We start from the raw sequence: 27,339 nt of genomic DNA on the forward strand, positions 1-27,339 counted from the left end.
ATAACACATGACGCACAATTGGGTAAGATGCACGAAGATCGCTGAAAAAAAAAAATCGATTCAATACGACAAGTTTATTTCCATTCAACAAAATGGGTAGAACCTGATTTTTTCTTTCTAAGACATTCATACAACAACCGTTCAGTCAGACAAATCCTGTAATACAAGCTATTTGATCATCCGCCACGGAGACTAGAAATTCACTTCATTTTGTCTTTTTTCCGACAGCGAGCGAACTCGCTCTATCGCCTCCCAGCGGAGAAGACGTGGGTAGGTTGGGCGACACAATGGTAGCATTCTGCTCAGGTGGTCGAATCGGTGGTCGCCCTCAATGGCTCAAACCCTCTCAGAGACCCGTCACAGGTAACGGATGAAAACAATTTCCACTTCGATTTTGATTCTGATTAACTGATTGATATACTAGGAAAAGCTCAAATACATATTTTCAGTTGACATGCAGCTTTTTTCTTTGTTACAAGTTGAAAGTAAAACTAAGTGAAATAATAAAAAAAGGAAAAATATCCAGCGAGGGTTTGTGCCTATGATGTGCGTGTTGTGTGTGTGGGAGTATGTGCGTGCGCGCACGAGTAGAGTGTGTATGTACATAATGTCCGTATGAGTGATGAAGCACACCAGAGTAACTTGGTCGAGCTTTAAATAATATTCATTGTGGAGACTTTTATTGATGCATGGTTGCCGGTCTTTGTTTGACTTTTTTAATGCTCATGTATGCATTTTTTTCTTTACTACCAAACAGCTAGGTGTCATCATTCTACTTCTATTGTCTTTCTTCTGAGTGTGATTTTTTAGGGTGCAACTGATTGGGAATTGCCCTCCATCAAAGTATGACAGCGTTGTAGCGCAAAATAAATTGTCTAACAGTTTCTATAAAGAAAAATACTTTCATTAATTTGATATTGATATTACCAAAAAAAAAAAATGATAGGAAAGAAATTTGGCACACACAGTGCCACTTCTGTTTGCCAAGAAATGTAATCTATACTGATTCAAAATGACTGAGTATGATCTCGTATGGATTATAAGAATTGATAACAGTGACGATTTCATTATTTCCTGGTTTTTTTTTCCGCACCGTCTGACCTGTATCGAACCCGCAGATGACGATTCGAGAAACGTCTTCACTACGAACATCGGCACGCGAACATCGATGCTTACCATTCGATCCCTGAACGAGGGTTCGGCAGGGGAGTACACATGCGTGCTCGGCGATGTCCGGCTGCCAATGACCATCTACCTTGATAGTAAGTTCATCTTCGATCGTTCAAATGTAAGCATCAGTCCACCTATCGGAAAGGGCTTTGCATTTTAAGATTGGGCGTGTGCCAGTTTAAATATAATCCAGTGGCGTATCTAGGGAAAACGGCGCCCGGGGCAAGCGCGAAAATTGCGCCCCTAATTTCTGAAAAAGTGTTCAACCCCAACCCCATCCCGGTAGGGACTCTAAGAAAGGTCCACATGATATGCTTTTTCAAACACCTAAGAGGGGTATTTTGAGGGTTATTTAAATGAAATAAATTTTGATAAATTTTGGCGAGCGAGCGTAGCGAGCGAGCCGAAAATTTGTGTATTTTAGCTTACAAAACATGGAATTCATGTCATTTCTTTAAAATTACATCTTACAATTCTAATCTAGATATAGTGACGGCCTTATAGATAACGATTTATACTAACAAACTAAGGACTTGAAAAAATACTCTATATTAGTATATATGCGCGAGTGAGCCGAAATTTGTATATTTCTGCGTCATCATCACGTTTTGTTCTTATCTCTTTTTTCTTTTATTAATATTTGGCGAGCGAGCGCAGCGAGCGAGCCGAAAATTTTTGTATTTCAGCTTACAAAACATGGAATTCGGAATTCTTGTGTGAACACAATAAACATTGTTATTTGTCCGCGTCATCATGTTTTGTTTTTATCTTGTTAGATTTGGTTTTCTGCGCCCCCCCCCCCCCCCCCCCCCCGCGGGTCCGAGTTCTTTTTTTCCCCTTCTTCTCCTTCTTCTTCTTTTTCTTTCTTTTTTTTCCTTCTTTTTTTTTTTTTCGTTTTTTCGTTTTTTTGCGCCCCCAAGGAGTGGCGCCCGGGGCACGTGCCCCCCTTGCCCCCCCCCTAGATACGCCACTGATTATAATCTAGCAAAGTGTTTAGCTATGAGCAAAAGAATTGTATTGCATCACATCAAGGGCGGTGAGTTGGCTCAGTCGGTAGCGCGTCTGCCTCACAATCACGCGGCCCGGGTTCGAACCCGAGTCTGGGCTGAGCAATGTTGTGTGTAAGCATACCGTCCCCTCTAGCAAGAGGCAAAACACTCTGTCCCTCGGATAGGACATAAAATGGAGGTCCTGTGTATGAGAGAGTAACAACTCATGCACGTAAAAGAACCCGCTTCATTCATTCATCGCAAAGAGCAGGGTGTTTAGCACGGTGAAGTGGTCCCACCTCACATCCAACTGGACCCCATGGAAGACCAGCTTAACATAGCTGAATATGGGCTATCCAGCCATCTTCACAGATGGAAAATGAACAAACAAACAAACATTTCGGTATATGATATGCATCATGCATGTTTAAAATTATGAATTCAAACAAGAAGATTGGGTCTTAAAGGAACGAAAGAATATTCATCAGAATGGTGTGTGAAAAAGAATATTCTGACATTCACAATTTCAAATGTTTCGCAAATATATATGCAAAATTCATGCCTTTATGACAAGTGGTTGCATCACACATGACCCTCTCTGTGAAAACATGTGTTTTTGACACCCAACAATAAGTGTTTGTTTGTTTGTTTGTTTTTTTGTTTGCTTGTTTGTTTGATTGTATATTTCTAACAGGAAGACACATACTCTACAAGTCATACATGACCAACGGCAGATCCAGGAATTCTGTAAAAAAAAAAAAAAAACCAAAAAAACAAAAAAACAAAACGGGGGGGGGGGGGGCAAAACATATTTCTGGTGCCACTTCCGGGTTTTTTGTTTTTGTTTTTGTTTTAACAAACAAATAAAGGAGGGGGGCAAAATCATGCATCACAATCCTAACTAACAAATCACTTTGAGAGCGCAGACCTCCGCCAAGCAGCTTCTTTCCACTGATGATCTTGCTCTTCCCAAAGAGATTGTTGTTTTTTTCCTCTCCACCACTGGGGAAAAGCTCTTTGGGCTCTTCCATAGAGATCAGTGATTTCCACACCCATAGGTACATGTATACATGCTGAAAAGTCGCCCGATTTCCCAATATAGAAGCTTTTGTTACGTCATAAACCCTCAGCTGCGCGGCGCGCCTCGCCCAGCTGCTGCAGAAACTGGACAATGACAATGACAATGTTTGACAATGTTTTTTTTTTTTTTTTTTCATGTCACTCAAGTATAGAGTATTGGGGAAAGTCAAATCATGGCACAGAGTAATAACACGAAAACGAAGAAAAATACAATTTAGAACTACTATTTAAATTACTTACAAATCAACAGCAAAGCACAGGAGATAATATACATTTGATATAATTGGCGAAAATCTTGAACGAAATGCGTTTGATAAACTATTTACATTGTTTACAATCAGCAGTAAAAACAACAATAGAAAAGATGCATGTATGTAGGAATGAAAATCTTGACTGAGTATGTATGTGGTTAATTAATATATCAAAGTATGCAGATGGGTTTTAAAAAAATATCTTAGATTATATTGATTAAAATTTCTGTTAGGCAACACCGGGTATTAGCATTATCATTTATAATTGCTATCTGTATCGAGTTCAAGACACTGTTACAATATGAGATTGATTTAAAAAAGAGTGAAAAACAAAACAAACAATCCAAATGATTAGATATATATACAAACAAGGAAAAAACTGATGAAACACAACTGTACAGTATATATACACATTAATGAAATAACATAATTAAGATATCAAAAAGGGAACAATACTAAAGTTTTATGTTAAATGGATCTTCATTATCTCTATCGAAAATTTAGCTAGATTTAGCAGTTCCTTATTACATTCTGTATTGAATAACTGATTCATCTTCAATGTATTTGGGCGGATCCTATAATACGGTTTGACAAACTTTTTTCTGCATGACTCCATCTTTGGGCATTCAAATAAATAATGAAATTCATCCCTTATCCGATCCAGGTTACAAAAGCTACACAGTCTGTTTTGTCTTTCAATTCCGTTACGAATATCTTCCAGAAACTACAGGTAAATGGTGGTTAAGACACCTAAATTTCGCAAGTGAAGTTCTATAAAAACATGGCAATTTAGTTAAATAAGAATCCAATGATAAGGAGCTCTTAAAAATCCTATAGTTGATGCACTGCGTGCTAGTGTTAACTTTATTCATCCAGTTTTGAGTATACAAATCACAAAGCCTGAGTTTAATTGCTGGCCTCAGCCATTTAATAGACAAGTGTCCATAGTCTTGCCACACATTCGACAGTCCTAAGTCGTTTAATATTTTCTGGATGTGTTGTTACCATGGAGAGGAATATCTAAGGGCTGTCATAGGTCTGGCCACATTCTTCACAGGCCTACCTTATATTGGATTTTTACCTTTAACATGATTTACTTTAGAATTATTGGAAATTTATTTCATTAGTTCGGAACCACCATTTACCTGTGTTTGGAAGATATAAACGGTAAGACAAACAGACTGTGTAGCTTTGTAACTGGATTGGTATAAGGCTTCAATTTGCTTTAGAGCACGAGCGCACTTACACAGTGCGCGTTTGAAACCTCAAAAATGCGCAGCTTGAACTCCCAAATTCATTTACCCGGGTCTATACAGGGCAATTACCCTCTGGCAATTACCCCGGACCCTTCCCCTTCCCCATGCCCTAATCCTAATCCTAATCCTGAACCCTAACTTCTGACCTTAAGCCTAACCTTAACCCTAATCTTTACTCTAACCTTACCACTAACCAGTATCTAGGAGGGGGGTTATTGCCCTCTGAGGGTAATTGCCCGGATACGCATTTACCCTACCTGTCAAAATATCAAAAACTCCTTCATAAATTCCCCCCAAATTCTCGGATCACTACCAAAGTCTAATCATTTGTTACTTGTGTCATTCTCAAACTTTCCTGTAAGTTTCATCCAAATCCGTTAACTACTTTTTGAGTTATTTTGCACAGGGACAAACAAACAAACAAACCAACAAACAAACAAACAAACAAACCAACAAACGTTAACGAAAACATAACCTCCTCCCTTACATGGCGGAGGTAATAATTCTTGCCGTGTGTAATGGCAAACGTTTTTTTTTTTTTCTGTTTAATTATTTGTGCATGTATCGATTTGTTCGTCTATTTGAAGTTCACATAGGGAGAAACAACCAGCCTCAAACTGCAAGCCAGAAATGAATTATTCGCTCAGATAATTTGAAAATCCTGCTCAACTCCCCCCTTCTGATCAGCTTCCGAAGTGTACACGGCCACCATAGGTGAGGGCGAGTCCTACCCTTTCTCCTCCCCGGACCACCCTGGTACGTACGGCGAGAATCTGAACGTCACCTGGCTCATCACCGTCGAGGACGGCTGCCGACTGCTGATCCATTTTGAGACGACTGATATGGACTTTGGCGACGTGATCTCGATCGGAAGCGGTACGAACACGTCATCCGAGCGTCTCTGGTACGTGGCCGGCACGGCGGGCCCCACGTACCTTGAAATCAACTCTACAACGACTTGGCTGCAGTTCCGCTCGAATCGATACACCTCTCCTAGAATAGACTACTCGGGTTTCTGCGGCACCATGCGAGCAGTTTGTGGCGCGCCAGAAGGTAGGAAGCAGAATCCAGACGTGACTGTACTGCAGCAATTTCTTTGTTGTTCTTAGTCTGATGCTTGTAGCCACTGTTATTGTAAGATACAGTATAGATGTCAGAAAAAAAATACAACAGAAAACAAATTATCATTAGATCTTATATTGAAGAAAAATTCTACTACGAATATTGCCGAGAATGATTGAATTTTCTCTTTAAATCTACAGCGGCACAAGCATGTTTGTAGGCCCTGCAGATTGCTGTTAATGTCCTTTAAGGTCGTTATAAGTCATGAGATAATCAGCATAACGCTGAATCTGCTCCATTAAAAGGGTTCATTATGTAGACAACGAACTGTATTTGTGATATGATAATTGAATTATATTTTACCAAGTGGAACCGTGGAAATCCTCAAAGAGAGAGAGATTTTTTGTTGTTGTTGTTGTTGTGAACCCCATTCCTAAAGAATAATCGTCATGAAAATAGAGATATGGCATGATTGTGTTATTGTTGCCGGTATAATATGTCTCGTAATATTTTCATCAGCATCAATATGACCATTTTTTTGTGTGTTAAGATCAGTGTTATTGTCATGAGTATGGGAGCACGAATACCAGAAGGATCTCTTTGTCTTATTGCCTGTTGCTCAGCATTACCAAGAAAAACCTGACGCAAAGGAGTACACGTGCTTCAACCCCTAGTGTCCCGCCCCCCTTGCCCACCATCATGAAAGTGCGGTGACCTGTACTTTGATTATCACTCCCTCTCCTTCCATTTTACTTTCTCTCTTTCCTATCCCCGTTCTCTCCTTTCCAGGGTTAGGCACCGAAACACAAATTGATCAAAGAGGTGAGATGCCGTCATAAATTAAGATGCATTTTTTTGTTGTTTATTCCTTTTGTTTGTTTGTTTGTTTTTATGTCCCGTCATAACAAAGCATACAAATGACTTATTCTGATGGCATGTGTAGTTATCAATACTAAACATATAAGTATCTTTGTCCGCAACCATGGATTATAATAACATTATTCATTATGCACTGATTATTGCAAACGTTGAATTGGACACCAAACGACAGTATGGTGCCAAACTAGTCATACGTATAGTTTATTATGCGAGGTATGCCTACTATGTCGACTGTTCGCATCAAAGTACAATATTTTTGATGTTTCTCACCGGAACGTACGATCTTATGAAACTTCGTTCATTATCCAGGGTCCGGAATAGACATGGAAGACGGAGATGTCTACCACATCGCCTCCCCCAACTACCCCCGGAACTACCCGAAACATGCCCGTGTTGTTTGGGTCTTCAACCTTCCGGAAAACTGCGCCCTGAACGTGACCTTCCTTGATTTTCGCACGGATGCCGGCTCCTTCGGGGAAGTCCGCGTGGGGGCAGGTATCTGGACTTCTGTGTCCAGGACGGGTGGCTTGTATGGTGAACAGCTACCGGATCCCGTATCGGTGGAAGATACGCGCGTATACGTCTTTTTCAAATCTGGTACACTGCGCACGTACAAGGGATTCAGGGCCGTTATCAGGGCTCAGTGTGCGCAAGGTATGTTTTGCGGTCGTTAGTAGACGAATGAAGGAATCAAATTCACTTGATGAAACGAACAGCACAAATCATACAATTAAGGTCAATCGAAGATAAGTCAGACACATCTAAACCTGAACCAGTTATCGAGAACCCATTCAGTTAAGCAGGCAAGTAATGTTATGAATAGATTAGGAATCAAGCTGGTATAAAAGAAGCATGCAAACAATCAAGTAACCCATTGAAAATACAACAAAACATTCTAAACTGTTGGAAAATTTACTCTCTTCAACGATTCGGAACTGTAATTTCAGATTTTGATTTTTTGCTGATCTATTCTTCAACAGCGGTGAGGAGAAAAGAATAATCATTACTTTTTTGTTTTTGTTTATGAGATAAAATCCATCCTTATTTTTTGTCACCGAGAACCACTTTTTAGGAGATAGAACTAATTAGATACGTTAGCTGCCTTTCAGATAGACTCACTCGTACTAAAATTTAAAGCGAATTTTTTCCCCGTTCCCAACAGGTTGTGACACTGATGATAAAGAAAAGTAACGTGAATCCCGACTTCACTGACGATGACGTTTGTTGTTTTATACTATAGTGATAATCATGCCACTCGTAAATGTTATTTTGTGAAAACATGACAAAAAATTCTATCACTTCCTAATCGACTCATATACACCGTTTTTCCTCATCCCAGCAACAACACAGCAGCCGACAACAATAAACATCGAAGGTGAGTGTTTTGGTTGTTGCTTTCTTTCCATGAGGTCTTCGAAAGAATACAGCATGACAAAAGAACAGCTCAAATACAGGTTCATTTTGTATCCGTAGAGATTAAACAAATATATCTATTCATGAATCACAAACCAATCTACGTTTATACTGCCATGCAGTTGAGTTACGACAAACTGAATGTCACGTGTTCCATTTTGTGTTACTAAAATTTCATTCACGAACAAAATTACATTACGATATAAAAACCATAAACTGTCAGCACATTATATTTATTAACCTGCAGATGTGATGATGCTCCAGAGCGATGGGACACCACTGTACATTACATCTCCATACTTCCCCAACAATTACCCGGACAACGCCGACGAGAGGTGGGACGTCCAGGCGCCGGCCGGATGCGGCATAACGTTCCACTTCGAGGAGCTGAGCACCGAGGTCAGATTGGACGTGGTCTACATCGGGGACGCGTCCACGGACGGAGACTTCCGGAGCACGGCTCGCAAGTTCAGCGGAACCCCTGGGGAGTTAGAGGACTTTACGTTGTCGGTGGAGAGAGCCCGGGTGGACTTTGTCTCCGATCGCTCCGTCAACCGCTTGGGATTCGACCTCGAAATACGAGCGCAATGTGAGTCCGGTGAGTAGCTATTAGAATTCATTAACATTCGCATTTGAATTCAGAATTGCAAGCATGTTAGCATTTCAGCGATTTTTTGTCGGTGTTTTACCCCTCTCCTGTCTATTGCGTCTGTCCTGTAAATTTCTATAATATCCCTATATTGAATTACTTAATATTTTACTCTTGTGTAGTCGTTGTATCCTCGTTGTGATTGCACAAAGTGTCCACAGTATACCAGACTTGCTCTCTGATGAACACAATTTTTCTTATCGCGAGTGTTCTGTCTGTGTTCTTGTATTGATTTAATGACATGAGTGTAGTCGATGTATTCGAGTTGATTGCATGAGTTGTCCACAGTATACGAGAACTGTTTACTATTAAACTCCTATTTTTATTAGAACATGCCAATACAATGCAACATATTTGACTTAAAATATTTACATACTTTGAATTCGTTACTTTCCTTAAATTTCCACCTGCTAGTTAGTCAAAGTATTATTAACCCTGCTGGAAAGAACACAGTTTCACACAGTGTGAACATATTGAATTCAGGGGGGTGTTTCATCAACGCTTGTCAGCGCCGACAACTGTCGGCACTGACCAATTTCAGCAAAATCCTTGGATTTGATTGGCTGAGATGCTCTGGTCACTGACTGTTACTATGGTGATTCAAGTTGTCAGCGCCGACAAACGTTGATGAAACACCCCCCCAGATTCTGAACACAGGGTGGCATCTCTTCACATTGTTAAATTGGACCATTACTCCGTGAACTCATTGCGGATTATCATTCACTGTGTGAAGCAGAACAATACTACACTGTATGTGAACACACTGTGAGAAAGCCACACCATGCTGCAGTGTGAAACCATCTTCACACTGTTAAAAAAGCATAGTCCCGGTAGTGTAGAGGGCGCTGTTGATGATACTGCCTATCACCGTTATCATTAGGGAGCTTTAGATTTTAGACGCGCGGACGTTCAAAGAGAGAAAAAAAAAAACATGATCTGAGCGTGCGCAGTAACTTAATCCGCGCTACTGCGCACGCTCAGATCATGTTTTTTTCTCTTTGAACGTCCGCGCGTCTAAAATCTAAAGCTCCCTATTGATACGAAGATGAGCCGAAGATGAGCTGTCATCAAGAGTAAAGCGCGTAGGTGTTGCTAAGTAACGTTGCCTTCGTTGCCTTCTCTGCGCAACACGCAGTCTGTAGTAATGCCAGGGTGCGTGCATATGTGCTTCTTAATTATTATGACATCACAAAAGAAGTTTGCTGAAGCTGTCATCCCCCTCAGCCGAATCATCGCCGAACTGTGATCGGACCACTGACTACAGTGAATCGGACTTCTTCGGACTCGGGGAAGTGGGCCAAAGCGTAAGCGCTAAAGAGGAGTCGATAGCGTAGATCTCTATAGGAAACTTGCGCCGTGCGCCCGCGTACCATTTGACTAACACACCGGGACCATGCACCTTTAATTTCGAGCGTTTTGACATAGTCCACTATAGTGGACACACTGTGAACACACTATGGGACACTGCGCGACACTGTGTTCTTTCCAGCAGGGAAAATCACGTGCAATTTTCTCATTAGTAATCTGTAGAAGAAATAGAAAAAAAATGAATTGTATTAATTATGTTTATTGTGGAATCCCATGAGGAGATTATGACAAGTGACATTTTCATGTCCGGCATTTGTAGAGCTGGCTCGCCAAATACTATGAGTTGCATAAATCGTCGTCTTTCGCTTGTCTTCAATAAGACATTAATAATTTGAGGTTTTATATCTTGCTGACACATCATCATGGTCAGGCAAAACCTTGACTGCTAATTGAACAAATCATGGTAAAGAAGTAATTTCTTACGATTTTTTATGCCTTTTTTTTTTTTTTCAACACAAGGTTCCGTGACTACAGCCGCTGCAATGAGATCTACACCTATGACCACAAGAGATCCATTAAGTGGTACGTATTATCTTGGCTCTGTCCCTAATACCTACAACCTGAATAACTTTTTCCGTGCTAATGAGTCAAACTTGCTAAAACTTTACACACGATCCTATGGACAGAAAGTTAATGTACCACGCAAAAGGTTAATAGCAGAACTTTGGATTATAGGAAAAAATATTCTTGAAGAAACGACTGGTGTAACGACACTAGACAAAGCTACAGACCCGTTAGATTCGAGTTATCCTGAATATCGTGTACTATCCTGGATATCGTGTACAAAAGGCTTTATCCTGTTAAGTAAGTGTAAGAGACAGGTAGCAATAGGCAGCATCTTATTTTTCTTGTTTCATTCCGTTCTTGTGTGCTTGAGCGTCTGATTTTGTGTTTGTATTTTTTTTTTTGGGGGGGGGGGGGTATAGGTACTGTGATTCATTTGGCGGCCGATGGCACCCCATCTACCATCACATCGCCGAATTACCCTGACAACTACGAAGCGAACATGAGGGAGACATGGATCGTCAACTCGCCGAACAACTGCGACGTTCGCGTCATCTTCAACGATTTCCACACCGAGAACAGGTACGACAAACTCTTCATCGGGGACGAGGGAACGATCGACACCTTCGAGGAATCCGCCCACGAGTACACGGGCGAGGTCAGTCCCGACGACCTAGTCCTATCCCTGGCGCACACCGTCTGGTTTAGATTTACCAGCGATTTTAGTTCTAATGAGAAGGGCTTCGATTTATCGGTACTGGCTGAGAATTGTCGACCGGAAGGTATGTGGTTTCGCTTTTTGTTTCTCTTCACGTCTAATTGCAGTTACCAGTTAGTATATAGTTTTGCTTCAGTCAATAACAATCTGTTCCCCTAATAGACATGAAATACTGAGTTTCGAGTCTTCATAGGCAGGGTGAACTATGACCTTTGAAAAATGTAACTCCCATGACCCACGTACGTAGCTTGGTGTACTATGGCGGCGGTGAAATTGTAATAACTGAAATTTTATCTGCACATACATTTCCATAAAGGACGTCACAAATAATGCAAAAATGTTATCTGTACGTTTGATTTCGACCTAATTTGTATGGCCATCCAGGAGTCACCTCGATGAGTATGAGGTGTTTGAGCAGATAAACCGATACTCTGAAAATCCACTGCATATTTCACTGAACAATTAAGGACTATGACATACGGGACTCATTAATATATTCCTGTATTGTAGCAATGTAATCCAAGGACAATATCACTTGCTTAACAACTTCACCTGAGTAAAATCATTGAGCGTGCTTTTTTTTTTGTTCTAATTCCATGAGCACCTACTCATCCATTCTTATTGTGAAACTGCTATGTCACATAACCCTTGTATGGTTATGAATTTTGAAATTATTATATATTTCTTATTCCTTATCCCAGTCGATACGAAATTCTGGAACTCTGCACCTAGTATAAATGATTTATAGATCTTGAAATGGAAAAAAAAAAAGAAGTCTGAAAATCATCCGGAGTTCTCCTTTGACATAATATCTTGAATCATATTCTTTATAGGCTACACAGAAGGCCCGACAACAACGCAAAATCCACACGGTAAGAAATATCTGCTGCGTTTTGAAACGAAAAGCCGTTATTTTTAGTCCATGAATACTTCAATAAGTGGGATTGAATATGACATTGGAGATCATCTTTTCTAATCAGACATCACAAGAAAAAAAAAATCTTGAACGGTAAAAAACAACATCTGTTTATGCAAGTGCTGGGAGATGTTGAGGTCATAATTATCCTCAGAACGTGTCAAGATTATTGTTATTATTGATATTACCAATGTTATTTTCACAATTATTTTGCATTCATCGTGATTTATTATCATAGTTTCTATCATCATTGCCATCATCAGTATCAGCATCGATATTATTGGTATTATCATGAAATTAATCACATTATCTTTTTCTTTAATATTCTAAGCTGCATTTTCGTCATTGCTTCATCTTCCTTTGCCTCACCATGTGATCAGGTACCGTGGTGCGATTGCAACCCAACGGTCAACCCGAACACATCACATCTGAGAACTATCCCTCCAACTACGAGCCTAACACCCGTCTCACCTGGATCGTCCAGGAGCCCGAGGACTGCGACGTCCGGGTCGTGTTCAACGACTTCCGCATTGAAAATCGGTACGACTTCCTCTACATCGGTGACGAGGGCACGGTGGAGACGTTTCAGTCGGCCGCTCGAGAATATACAGGGAGCGGTCTCCCGGAAAACTTCGTCCTCCAGAAGCCGGACACTGTGTGGGTTCGCTTCATTTCAGACGCCACCAGCCAGCATAGAGGTTTCAACGTGTCCATGCAGGCGATTAACTGTCCAGCTCAGGGTAATGGATACAATATTACCAGAAATCATGTTTCTTTGGTTTGATGCTGTACATTGTTATCACATATATAATGCATATTTTGATTGTAAACCGAACTCATTTCTTGTTCACCAGAGATACAACTGTACATTTGCGATAAAACCTGCAAAAGAAAGTATGGGATATTCTAACTGCATCATAACTTCAAGAATATTGCATGCATGCAGCACGTTAGACACGAATTCGTAAAGTATTATGTCGTCCTATCTGATGATGGACTTGTTTTAAATTGTTTGCAAATTACGTTACATTTTCGATCAAACACTTATGTATAATCACCGGATTATGACATAATGTATAATGTGTATATACTATAATAATATGTATTACAATAATTGCTAGTATTTTGTACAGCAGAAAAGTACACTCTCGAGGCAGCCTAATTAATGTCTGCTTTATTTTCTGGTTCGCTTCTCTCACATAAGCATTGATCGCCTTTGAATTAAGTAATACTCAACTGATGCTTAAATGAGCACATTTCATTTCATTTCATTTCATTTCATTTTATTATTTCTGTATGGTACAAATAATCAACTATGATCACTTTCTGAAATATACGCATGGTTCCCCATAACTGATTCAGATTCAGATTAACTGCAAAAAATACATGTAGATAAGAAATTATCAATGTTTGAAAGTGGCAAATTTTTACATTTTTTCTTGGCTAATTCCATTGGAAAATCATGAACTTGAACCCATCATAACCCATTCTCCACTCATTCAATTTATTCAACGACTGATTTTATAATTTTGTCAATTCAATGACTACATGAAGGTATTCATTATACTATAACATTGAAATGGCATAAATCCTCTTCATAGAATTATGTTATAACTGAACTTCTGACGATCTTTACGTTCTTCGTTCATTCATGTTTTATCGTTGTTCCATTTCTGGCATCATAAAAATCAGGTAGCGCCCTCATGTGTTCTGGATGCTCGATGATGTCATTCATGAGTCCGGAGATTCCCATACCTGCCAGTGGTAGCTGCGAGGATGCTGATCTGGTGGCCGAACCGTGCTCAGAGAATGGAGTCTGCTATACCGTGGATGCCAACGTGCCCCTCGATCACCCAACACGTACGGCTAAAATTGTCCAATTTCATCTTATACGTACTGACGATGGTCAACTATGTTCTTACATTTGCTTTTTGGAAGAACTACTGAAATTATTGTCAGCCGGTGCCAGCCATACGAAAAATTATATTATGTAGTATGTAGTATCCCTTCCGTTTGAGGAAAGAAGACGACTTTGCAGGAGCCCCACATCAAGGCCCTCACTATCCAGCCTCAGGATTAGTCAACCTCCCAAGAGATGGTCAATTTACCACCTGTAGGCCCTTTGCTACACACAACTTGTTCTTTCCCCAAACAACATCCAATCCTTTCCGTCATTTTAAACTATGATTGTAAACAACACCGTGGCTCTCCAACAAATGTCGCTCACTCAAATAGATAGATGATGAATAAATTGATAGATAGATAGATAGATAGATAAATGAATAAATACATAAATAGACAAATATAATGAATAAACAACAACTTATTGATTGAATGAATAATATTTAGTAAATCAATAAATAAATGCATAACCAAACAAATAAGTAAATGAATGGGTGAGTAGATGAATGAATAAATTAATAAATGAATGGATAAATAAATGAATCAATTAATGTAAAATACGAACAACTATTCAATAAGGTAATACTAAACAACAACCAGACCACATAAACCAACTTTGACTAAATGAAATCAATCACCAAATTAATTTCTTACACTTCAGTTACACGGATTATTTAGATTTTATTTCCAAACCCTACAGAAAGAATCTATTACACTATTCAATTTATTTAGTGAACTAAATGGTTTTATTTATTTATTTATTTTTTTAGTGGACATTTTCAGTTCGAATCTGGCCGATACACCAACCTTAAGTATCATTGTTTTATTAATTTTCATTCAAGCTGTTCTTAAAATTCTTACAAAAATGTTGCGGATATTTTGGATCCTTCAACATATCAACTAAATAAAAAAAAGAAACAAAAAAAAAAACACACAACAACAACCAAACAAACAACCAACCAACCAACCAAACAAACAAATAAATCTAACAAACAAATGAATATAACAAACAAACCTTATATCATCTTGTGATTGTGTGATACTTTGTAGTAGATGGTTATTAGCATAAAAATTCTGACAAAAGAGAAAATTTTGTTTGGTTTTGGTTTGTGTTTTTGTTTCCAAACCACAGTCGGTAATGTGATGGTCAGACTTCGTCAAAAGGGATGTAGCGAGAGTGAAATGCCCAAGAACACGTGTGAGGGACCCAGCAGCGCCGCCTACCAGCAGGTCTTATCGGAGCTTCAGGGGAACCTCGCCCAGTCGACAGCCGGCTTCGAGCCACTGGTCGGCGGTCAAGCCACTGGTGGTATATGCACGTGCGACACGGGCGATCACTGCAACGCGAACCTCATGGCTGAAGCGGATGGTGTAACAGGGTCCGGCTCAGAGCAAAATCAGACTCCTGCACCAAGCGTATCAGGCGGTGGGTTTTCTTGCTTGTTTGTTTGTATGTGTGTTTCTGTTCTCGTTTAGTTTTCAACAGTTTAATGAGACAGTTACCTCGAAGAACCGCAACTCGAGTCTTGGTAAGGACTTCAATCGACATTACCTTGCATATTTTTATGAAGTACCTATAGTTGTTAAGGTGTGATTTTTTTTTTTTTCAATTTATCTCTCTCTCTTAAAATGAATTTTGTAAGGCCGCACTTACCGATCTGTAATTTATCAACTTAATTCAACGATCTTACAAATTGTTTGTAGAGGGAGACAAATTGAAGAAAAAAGAGAGTATACAGTATAGACCAAAGTGTATTATTGTGAAATTAAATAAGTAAGCAAGACAATGTTATAATCAATGAGTCACATTAATCTGTGTCTCAACCATTGTGAAATCCTTCTTTGAGTGCATTAGATGTTAAGATTTTTATAAAACAATGAAAAAATACAGAAAAGATTATATGAACACTTAAATAAACAAATACATAGACAATCAAACAGCAACTTCTAAAGCAGTAGCATAAAACACAGGCGTGTGATGTAGGTTTGAAATATTTTTTTTTAAATCTCTCTCTTCCAGGTAATGTAATTCGCTGCTCCGCATGCAGCGATTTACGCTCTTCCTCATCGGCCATCCCACTACCGACCCAGGTCTGCGAAAGGACTGATCTGCAGTCTATCGAGTGTGCGAATGGCTGTATGAATACCACGGTCACGGTTACGATGTCTTCGCAACAACGTAAGAGGGCGTCTTCGCGTGTAGTCACATTGAAAAAAAGAAAGAAAATTGTAAATTATTTAAATAAAATTATTATGACAAGTTTGGACAATACAGTTACAGTACATTCTACGAACATGGAAGAAGACAGTGAAAATCAATGATAAGAAAGGAAATCTTCTTCACCTACGATCAGCATATAGGGATACATTTTCAGTTCAATTGGTTATATTTCTAATGTGCCTATACTATAGGTTTTCCCATTCATTTTCAAACTTTTTTCATTCAATTTCATAAATTTTTACTTCAATTTCGTTGCGGAATGTCTGGAGTAGGCCAATCTTACTTTCAAATTCGTCTTTCGTCGTTCATTTTCAAATAAAGTCCATTCAATTTAGTCATTTGGCATACATTTTCGTCATTTACAGTTCAAATTCGTCAGTCTCACTTGCAGCACTCAAAACAGCAGGATCGATTTCGTTAAATTTTCATTCATATTCGTCTCATATCTCCATCAGGTGTGATGTTCCAGTCATTCATGTATTGTTTTTTTTTTTCTGTAACTGTTCACATTTTACATTCAGGAGTTAACATACACACAAGTGTCCCCCCCACACACACACACACAGAACCACAGATACAGACACACACACAAGCAATCCGAGTACACACTGATACTCTTGTACAAACAGACGTATACCGTCTCGCAAACGAAAACACTGACAAACGATTTCTAGGCAAACATGATTAAAGACAAAATTTAAGTGTAGAATTGTCGCCTGTTTCATGTCAAAGAATGGATAACATAAGTATGTTTGCTGCTTTCCAGGGTACAAAATTTAAACTTTGCTTCATGCATTATGATGCGAAAACCTGAACATTACGAGTTAAAGTTCAAAATGTGACACTGACATACTGTCCTGGGTTATGACTTTTGACTGTCGTTTATCCTTCAATCATTTTCGTTGGCAGTCTTGTTTTTCGTGTGTATTGTTAAAGCAAATGGTTAGGGAATAATGTGTAACGATACAGTTTACGAGAGAAAGTAAAAATATGTCGGCTTAAAGTTGGTTAACCATCAAAATAAAGAATCGACAATATCTGACTAATTTGAATGAAAAATTCATGAAATTGTGTGAACAAAGACGAATTTGATCTTCACATTCTGCGATCCGTCAGCGGGAGGGACGAATTTGAATGACAGTTGACGATTCTGAATGCTATGTCTTCGAAAATGTTTGACGAAAAACGAATTACAATGACAATTGACGAATTGAAGTTAGGATTTGCGTTCCACCTGCTTCTCGGGACGAAATTGAATAATAAATCTTTGAAATTGAATGACAAAAGTGCGAAAATTAATGGGAAAACCTATATCACAAGATCATGTACCATTCTGATTAGCGAAATGTACAGTGTATATTATGTATCATTAAAAATACGATGAAAAGGGAGCAGTAGCTGCGCAAAGGAAACAACAATGCCAACACGTGTAAGAACATAACACAATGTTTTTACTTTAAATGACAAGGGACTATACATTACAAAATCATGCGAATTTGGCACAGTATCACTTTGCGTATGTTTGTTGTCATGATCATTATGAGAAGACACGATCGGCACAAATTAAGTAATCTCTACTTACTAATAAAGTAGCTGAATCTTCAACAATTGGATGCAAAATACATTTTGCTATAGTCGTAAATACTTTCTTTTGAAAATCGAAGATAATGACATAATTTGTTATGCATTTTTTCTAGCTAGGAAGCAGACAGGAGAGGTAGTGTCAAACTGCAGCAATGATTTTGTTCATTAAGAAACAGTACGGCGCGCTCCTCCCCCCCCCCTAAAAAAAAAGGCAGCAGATTGTTCATTGTTATATGCTCACTTCCATTGGCAAGACAAACCTAAACTCAGTTTCATTACAGGAGAGAATATAAAATGGTCTCTCCGGCCACTGTCTTTCCTGATTTGTCTTATAATAGAATCTCTTCCATTTCGTTTCATGGTGGGTAGAGTCCATTGGGGGCTTCACCCTTACTCAGGTTGTTCGGGGGTGCGCCGAACCTGATACGGAGGAGAACACTTGTTACGGCCCGGGAGACCCACGCTTCGATACGGTCAGCGGCGCCCTGGAAGCAGGTATGAGCGGGACTTTCCCCACTGATCAGTTCACTGTCGAAGGAATCTCCGGCGGCATATGCACCTGTGACACGCTGGACAACTGTAACTTCGGACCAGTGGTTCCCCAGCCTGGTACCCCGACCCCGGAGCCCCACGAACCAAATGCGGAGCCGGGGGCGGAACCTGAGCCTGAGCCTGAATATAGCGGAGGTAATGATATTAAAGGTGACTACTACTACAACTACTACTACTGCTGCTGCTACTACTACTACTACTACTTCTACTGATACTACTACTGCTAGCGCTACTACTACTACTACTACTACCACCACCACCACCACTACTGTTATTACTACTACTTCTACTACGGTACTATAGTACTACTGATACTGCTACTATTACTACTACTACTACTACTACTACTGCTACTATACTCTACTACTACTACTACTACTACTACTACTGCTATTACTATACTACTATTACTACTACTACTACTACTACTACTACTATAATCGCTGCTGCTACTACTACTACTACTACTGCTATTACTACTACTACTACTACTACTACTACTACTATTATTGCTGCTACTACTAGAACTACTACTATTACTACTACTACTACTAATACTACTACTTCTTCTGCCGCTGCTGTGCTATTACTATTACTACTGCTACTATATCGTACTAGTAGTTGTAGTACTTCTGCTACTGCCGAAACTTTTTTTTTTCCATTTTCTCTGCAGCAGGTAGTATAGTTTTTCTGTTATGACACAATTCTTTTTTTTTTTTTTTCATGTATGACCAACTCGTAACTCGAAGAATGAATTCTGCAGGCTTCATCATTTCACCTGTCTGTCTGACAATGTCTGTCTGTTTGTTTGTTTCTCGGTGTTTAAGATGGTATCCTCCATTGCTCAGAGTGCAACGAGCTGACCTCCTCCCACCCGTCCATCCCTCTCCCGGGAGGAAACTGCGGCGGGTCCGGCCAGATGGTACAGGACTGCACGCTGGTCGGCAGCTGCGGGAACATGACTGTTACAATACTGGTCTACCACGAGGCATGTACGTAAAGTATTGTCACCCCCCCCCCCCCCCCCCGCAAAAAAAAGGAAAAAATACAATGGAATACTCGCATTGAAAACTTTCATATGATTAAACTGTTTGAATTCTACAATTTCAGGCGCTTGAAATATAACATCGTAGATATATATCGCAGAGAACACAATTCAGTTTGGTTTGGTGGTCACAGAGAAATGTGGATCGCTGTAAAGCATGCCGTGGGTCTGTTTCTTCCAAGATTAGCACTTGGATGCTCTTAGAACTGTATGATGTATGAACACAATGGACAGAACTTGGCGGGAAGGTATTCCTGACATGCTCTACAAAAATCCTTATTTCTCTTTGACCACTCAAGCAAATTGGATGGGATTTCCTGTAAGAAGTATATACTACTGGTAAGTTATAGTTTCCTACCCAGAAATTGTATTTGAATTGATACACTATTTTTAAAGTTATCGTTGCGGAGGTTCCCGTTATTTTTATTTATATATATATATATATATATATATATATATATATATATATTTATTTATTATTATTATCATTATTATTATTATTACTTTTTTTTTGGGGGGGGGGCATACTGTAGTATCATCCACATCTCACAGATGGCGCGAAAATGGTCAGCCGTTCTTACCATAACTTTATCCGAGCGCCATGTTTGTCCTGATATAGGACCGATCCTAGTTTGTCGTGATGGGTCTGAAAAACAGAGCGCAGTCTGACCAGTTATCCAATCAAGAGCGTTTCGCTTCCTCTCTTTCAAAACAACATTACCCCCAAAAACAAACAAACAAACAAACAAACAAACAAAAAACAAAAACAAAAAACCAAACAAACAAACAAACAAACAACAACACTGGCGACAATGTCAGCAATAACAAGAAATCAACAAAATCAGCAACAGCAACAGCAGCAACAACAACAGCCACATCAATAACAGCATCAGCCAACATATGGGCTGAAGCAATTCTAATTAAGTGATATTTACTTTATTGCAAATCGCAAATTTTGCTAACAATTCTTAATAAAGTACATTAAGTGCTTGCACAATTCTTATTATCCTTTTTTTTACTGTGATTGTATATTTGTACTGATTTTTATTTATCGACCGATTTAAGTTAAGGTTTTCACGGCCAATTTCGCACTTTTGTCAGTCCAATTCCTAATTGCTGCATTCAATTTAGCAAAATTTAGCGTAGATCATTATTCGGTATTTCAATTCTATGATCTCTTCATTCAATTTCATTTTGGAGCATTGGAATTACCTTTAGCCTCATTCTAATTAACACTTTTTAAATTGAAATTCGTAGAATAAGCACCATTTTCGTTATTCGTTCATTCAATTTAGAATGATAATCACGTGATCACGGACATGCTGCACTCGTTCATTCGAATTCATCTTTGGGCATCCAATTTAACATCTTTTGCAGTCAATTTAGAACACATGTTTATGCTTTGGTTCTCTCTTTATTTTATTTTTTCAAACATATTTATTGTTTTGCAAGCGTCATTACATGTCATATTTACGTATTCATTTTAAAGATTTGGCAACAGTTTTTTTTTTTCTTACTTGTGCTTATTTAGTCTTCCAGTCCGAAGATAGTGCATGTGGCCACAACTTATCTGGCCGTTGAGCGCTTTATTCCGTATGCGTCGGCCAGTTCTAGGAAGTCATTGTTAATATGATCATCATAATGTTCCTATAATTTTTTTTTTTTTTTTGTCTTCTTGAGAAATACGTGTGTATCTAACTAAAGTGTGTTGTCATGACTGGAAGAAGATGAAGTTTTCTGTAGTATGGGTACATGTAGGCCTAAAATGACATGTATGCAGAAAAGAGGTGTTACAGAACAACAAACTAAAGTTAGTAGGGTCAAAAATATGATACTTTTACTGCTTAACAGTGCGTGAATATAACAAAAAGTCAAATAGAAATACGCGTTTAATAATGTTCTCACTTTTTCAAAAAAAAAAAAGAAGAAATAACATGACGTTAAAACTTGAATGAGCATAATATTATTGGGAATTTGACTGCCCATATATACGCGAAATTAAATGACTGACATACTCTTTTCGGCCAGTGCTTGCGAATAATGAAGAACTGAAGAGCACGTGCCAATTTGAATGCCCTTTTTACGAATTCGAAAGGCACATCTGGAAATTTCATTGATCGAAATGTTAAATCATACGAGTAACTTGCAATTTTGAATGACAGAATGACTATTGTGCAGTGACGAGGATTTGCTAAATAATTGAATGAACCTTCAATCAAATGGAACGACAAATGTTTGTTTTGTTCTCATCGAGGCCCTGATACATTAATTGATATGATGAATACTGAACTTAGGTCTCTGCAATCCTGGATTTATGCAAACAAATTATCCCTAAATATAGAAAAAAGTTATTATATGGTATTCATTAATTCTTTGAATGTTGTTCCACATGAATAAATACAAAATAAAAACAAAATAAATGATATATGTGTAACGCAGGTCAATAACGCAAAGTTTTTTAGGGCTTTGGATTGACCGAGAATTATCCTGGAAAACTCGTATTAAATTTGTTAGTAAAATTTTGTCCAGAAATATTGGAATTTTAAATAAGCTTAAACATTTGTTCCCTGTTTATATTTTGCAGAGTATATATTCTTCTTTAATATCTCCACACTTTAATTATGTAATTTTGGCATGGGGAAATGCAATTAATTTACTATTAGATTCCCTTCTTTGTATTCAAAAGCGTGCAATAAGAATTATAAACCACGCCGGATATTTTGCTCATACCACCTGTTTTTTTTTTTTTTTTTTTTTTTTTTCATCAAAACAGAATTCTTAAAATTCCAGACCTATTTTATTATAATCTTGGAATTTTTATGTATAAATTAACAACTAATGAATTACCATCTGTTTTTATCCACATGTTCAAATGAAATCGCTCTATTCATTGCTACCCCACTCGTCAGAGTGACGCTTATCACCTTCCCCGTACTCGCACTATTTTGCAAAGAAAACAATTATGTTTACTGGACCCAGATACTGGAATGACCTCCCTCAAGATATTACTTCTTCCTTATCTTTATTTACCTTCAAACGCAAACTAAAACGGCTATTACTTAGTGGATACACACTGCCCGGCTCTTAGCAACATTTTTTTTTAATACCCCCAGTCTTTTGTCTTTGTCCGCAGCTCCAAGTTATTTAACGATACCGTTATATATATATATTATATATATATATATATATTTATTCATTTATTTATTTATTTATTTATCTATCTATCTATTTATTCATTATCACCTATTTATTTTTCAATTTATTCAGTTGTAATTCTTTTCCCCTTATCGTTATTTATCTATATATTATTTCTGTATTTCCTCATTCATATGTTTATATAACTTCTTTTCTTCGGTTGATGAATGCAGTTGGCGAGATGACGATCACCCAGAGGACCCGTGGATGCGCCGAACCGCTCCTATCGGAGAGGAACGTGTGCTACGGACCCGGCGATGCTCCGTTCGATGCCATCACTGCAGCGGCTCAGGAGAGCTTCGGTCTTACCCTGACCAGCGCGGGGCTCTCCTACCGGGGGATCAGCGGGAGCATGTGTAGCTGCGACACGGGCGATTACTGCAACTTTGCGCCGGATCAGACCTCTCCTGCCGAACCCGTGGTCGCACCGACATCACCTCCTGACGAAAGTAAGTGATAAATTGAAATGAATATGAACTAGATTTTCTATTAAGGTTTTATTGTAATAGCATCAAGTTTATTCATGACCGAAATAGTGATGGTGATGATTATGTGGTAATAACATATTGATAACAATAATAGTAATGATGACACTACTGCTTCATCTGCCATAAAGTACTGTTGCTACTTACATTTGCACTGTCAGTAGAATCAAACCCTTAACAACAACCCTGCAGAATGATACAAAAGATAAAGAAAATGAATAGGTATACATGAATAATTGAGTTATAAGCAAAGATGGAATAATTGATGAGAACATCAAAAGAATGGATAAATACATCCAGTTAGGCTGCCCCTCTAACCACTTTCAGTGTATGATACTTTGGATGATGTTTACAAGGCTATGGGGTTTTCTGTGCCGAATGATTCCGGTATTTTGCAGTGTTAAGAAAGCAAACAAAATTTAAAGTCCAGTAAGTCTCTTCCACAGAAGCTTATCGATGAAAATAAAAGATGTTCGAAAAAAGAAGAATATAATAATTCCTTTGCAACGTTTTCTTGCTCACTGTGTGCTCTGAATCATTCTAGTATAGTAATAAAGGAAAGAGAGGTGGTTATGATGTCACAATCACGGATGTTACACAATCTGCAATAATTTCGTTTCGTCTGCTCAATCACAAGCAGACAATGCATTGTCAGGCTCCATCACAGCGCTGAAGCCCCGCCCATCGTCTGTAGAAGAACGCGGATTAGTCCAGTTCTTCAGGGGCTGGGCGGACGTACAGGGACAGGGCGCCCCTAACGATTACTGCAGGTAAGTCCACGATATGTCTGTGAGAGTAAAGGGGTAATGGGATGATATAGAGTTGGTTGAGATTGATTTATCTGTTAACTACTGTGTGAGATACTTTGCTTAGAAACCACTTTATGAAATGTTTAATAGCATCACGTTCCAAGTGGAATTCAAAGTTTGTTTGATGAAAATCCGCTTTGAAATGGCTGAGATACCCTGAAACAAAGTAAAACAAAGCCCTCTTAACAAACGGTGGGGCCCATCTTTATTAGGATCACTTTGTTTGAATATCTCTGCCATTTCAAAACCAATTACCATAAAAAAACCAAAAAAAAAACAACAACTTTGAATTCCTCTGAACATGGTTATGCTCTTTCATATTATTTATAAGAGGTTTCTGATTGTCTAAAAAAAAAGAAATCAATCATAAGAAGGCAAACAAAAACTTTGGAAACCTGAAAGCCCATCTCGACCAATTACTATACCAACCCTTCAAGGGTCCATGGAAGTTTCAACTATCAATAATTCATATACGGGCAAATACATGAGCTCCGTCAGATGAGACAAAGAATGCTGCCATCGATCGTTCTATAACTCTCACATTTGTTTTTACACGATGATCTATCTGTATCTGGTACAGTATCTATTTATCTATCTGTCTATCTATCTTTCTATCTATCTATTTATCTATCCACTTATCTATCTATATACCTATCTATCTATCCATCTATCTATATTGATATACAGGATCTATTTACCTATTATATGTATTTGTCAATCTGTCCTTTTTTCTTTCTGTAAAGAGACAGAGTAATCAACGATTATACTGGTTCCAGTAGGATCAAGTTATACTTGGACATTAGCAATTAAGGGCATGATTTGGTGTGCGGGATATTAAAAATCAATTTCTAGTTCAATGTTTTGTTTTAGAATGAATTAAGATGTTGATCGAAGGCTTGTCTATGGGCTGTAAATAATCTAATTTCCATATTACGTTATTGGAAATAACACTAAAATCGTACATGTAAATTATATGACGTTAAACTCTTAAGCTGAACACCATTCCCCTTTTCTTTTTTTCTCTCTTTACGTATTGATCTTCAACTGTCGTGTCAACTTAGTTTTTGACCATATTATAACAGTATGTGATTGAACTTTGCGTGTTGAGTACCATCCTGTAATCAAGGTTACCCCTAAAACAAATTTATATTATGGGGCTGGTGTACACCGAACTTCTGTCGGCCATAACAAAACATTTGGCTCTCCTTACATTTCATCCTTGACTGAGTTGGTTTTTTTTTTTTATAGTTATAAAGCAATAGAAAGGTTAAAAAAAGATTGTGGCTCTCGTTGATGCTACTGGTATGTATATATTTCATAATAGTATGTTCATTTATCTATCTATCTATGTCTATCTATCTATCTTTTTTTCTTTCTTTATATCTACATGTATTTATGCATATGACGAGATTGTTCGCAAAATAGGTAAAGCGCCAAGCATTGTATTGAATTAAATCAATCATCACATAGAACAAGGTTAGACCTTTCAATTAATACCTCACTTGCTACATAATGAGAAATCTTCTTCGAGTTGTGATTTAAAGTATCCCAATATTTTCTAATAATTTTCTTTGTTTTTACAGAGCTATGATAATAAATATCTTAAAATAAGAAGAACGGAGTTAACACCTTTTGCCTTCAAACTCGTCATCATATCCATTTGTTATTGGAGCACACGTGCTGGAGCAATGTTACTTACAAGAAAATTCCCATACTTTGTGCGGTTATTCATTTTTTTTTGTCTGTCTTGTCTACAGAGTCGTGCGCACTGACGGTAAGCCGTTCTTGTCGTGCCACCTGGCGGGATCGGAGGGACAAGATGTCATGGCTTACACCTCCCCCAATCCCTCGGTCGAGTGGTTTGATCCGGGCTACTCCAACACGTGGTACATGAAGGATGAGGATGGGGATGGACGAGACGATTATTGCAGGTGGGTGTCAGGATTATTATAATGAGGAATCATGCATATATGCATGAAGTATGACATTCATGTGAATACACAATTCTCATCTAAATTTGCAGCTTAAAGTCATGAGCCCGCCTTCCGAAAGGTAGGCTTGAACCTAGTAGTCCATGGATTATGCTAACTTTTTTTTTCCCCAGCATGATATGCTTCAGAGATTGCGTACGCCAAGGGGCATGAAAATTTTAACATACGCTGATACGCCTATTCGGCGCTTATAAGCGTTTTAAATAATCTATGGACTAAATAATCTATGGACTAAATTTAATTAAAACCATCGATTATTCTGCTTGACACTAACTTTATGAATTAGGGCCGATTATGTCAGTTCACGACATTATATGAACTTCATTAAATTGGTAAGGATTGAAATTCATGCGTGTGAACATTAGCTTCATTCCAAAATGTACTGCTTTCATTTTGGGTAATTGCTGTTTAAAGGGATGGTACAGTATTGGTGGAGATGAAAATTGGGCTTGAACTTTTTTTGCGAGATACCAAGAAAACACTTATAAAACAGTACAGAGCATACCATCTTAAGAGGAATTCAAAGTTTGTTTGATAAAAATCGGGTTTGGAATAGCTGAAACATCCAAAAACAAAGTGAAACAACACGATCGTAATAAAATGTGGGTCCCACACTTTATTACGACCGCTCTGTTTTTGATATCTCGGTCATTTCAAAACCAATTTTCATCAAATAAGCATTAAATCCCTCTTGGAATTACATGCTCTTTCATTTTTCATAAGAGGTTTCTCACTATACTCACAAAAAAACCAAAAACAAAAAACAAAAAACAAAACTATACAATCCCTTTAAACTGTCCCCTAGGATTTTTTTTTCACTCTCTCTTCCCCCTTCTCTCCATTATAGGTGCGTTGGCAGTGTTCCCAATACGATTGTGGTCTGTATGAAAGCGGGAATGAACGGGTTCGAAGGGCCGGACCAGGAATTCACCCCGGCAGGAGCCCCGAGAGATTGCTTCTACCTCACCGCAGACCCATTCTTCGGCTTTCCCTAGAATTACGACAATGGCAATGATGGAAACTTAATCTTTTAGATTTATTCATTTTATTACATGTGCCCTCAAAAAAAAGAAGAAGAAGAAGAAGAAGATGACGACGAAGAAGAAGTTATTTCATTGTTGTTGTTGTTGTTGTTGTTTTTTTTTTTTCTGGCTACAGCCAATGATAGACATTCTTTTGACATTAGCGTCTTTCCCTAAAGAAATCGATGTCTTTTCAAGAAATGGACAGTCACTAACTGGGCCATCACAGCAGACCCAAGTCATCATCATTGAAAACATGCTTAGAACATTTGTACTGT

General features: G+C 38.4%; 2 protein-coding genes and 1 long non-coding RNA gene across 3 annotated transcripts; all 3 read left to right on the forward strand.

Moving 5' to 3' along the window:
- Positions 1 to 287: 287 nt before the first annotated feature.
- Positions 288 to 8,706, forward strand: LOC140230147 (bone morphogenetic protein 1-like). The gene is made up of 6 exons (XM_072310338.1): positions 288 to 363; positions 1,119 to 1,262; positions 5,434 to 5,799; positions 6,997 to 7,341; positions 8,027 to 8,062; positions 8,348 to 8,706. Exons 1-6 carry the CDS (start codon positions 288 to 290, stop codon positions 8,704 to 8,706), a joined length of 1,326 nt encoding a protein of 441 aa, XP_072166439.1.
- Positions 8,707 to 11,322: 2,616 nt separating this feature from the next.
- Positions 11,323 to 12,734, forward strand: LOC140229897 (uncharacterized). Its single transcript, XR_011901336.1, has 3 exons — positions 11,323 to 11,403; positions 12,173 to 12,211; positions 12,636 to 12,734. It is a non-coding gene; the product is annotated as an uncharacterized lncRNA (long non-coding RNA).
- Positions 12,735 to 13,979: 1,245 nt separating this feature from the next.
- Positions 13,980 to 27,123, forward strand: LOC140230148 (uncharacterized). Its single transcript, XM_072310339.1, has 9 exons — positions 13,980 to 14,115; positions 15,290 to 15,583; positions 16,178 to 16,336; positions 18,332 to 18,649; positions 19,342 to 19,506; positions 22,928 to 23,203; positions 23,880 to 24,009; positions 25,806 to 25,979; positions 26,887 to 27,123. Exons 1-9 carry the CDS (start codon positions 13,980 to 13,982, stop codon positions 27,032 to 27,034), a joined length of 1,800 nt encoding a protein of 599 aa, XP_072166440.1. The 3' UTR covers positions 27,035 to 27,123.
- The last annotated feature ends 216 nt before the right edge of the window (positions 27,124 to 27,339 follow it).

This window comes from Diadema setosum, chromosome 6 (genome assembly GCF_964275005.1).
Source record: "Diadema setosum chromosome 6, eeDiaSeto1, whole genome shotgun sequence".
NCBI lineage: Eukaryota > Metazoa > Echinodermata > Echinoidea > Diadematoida > Diadematidae > Diadema > Diadema setosum.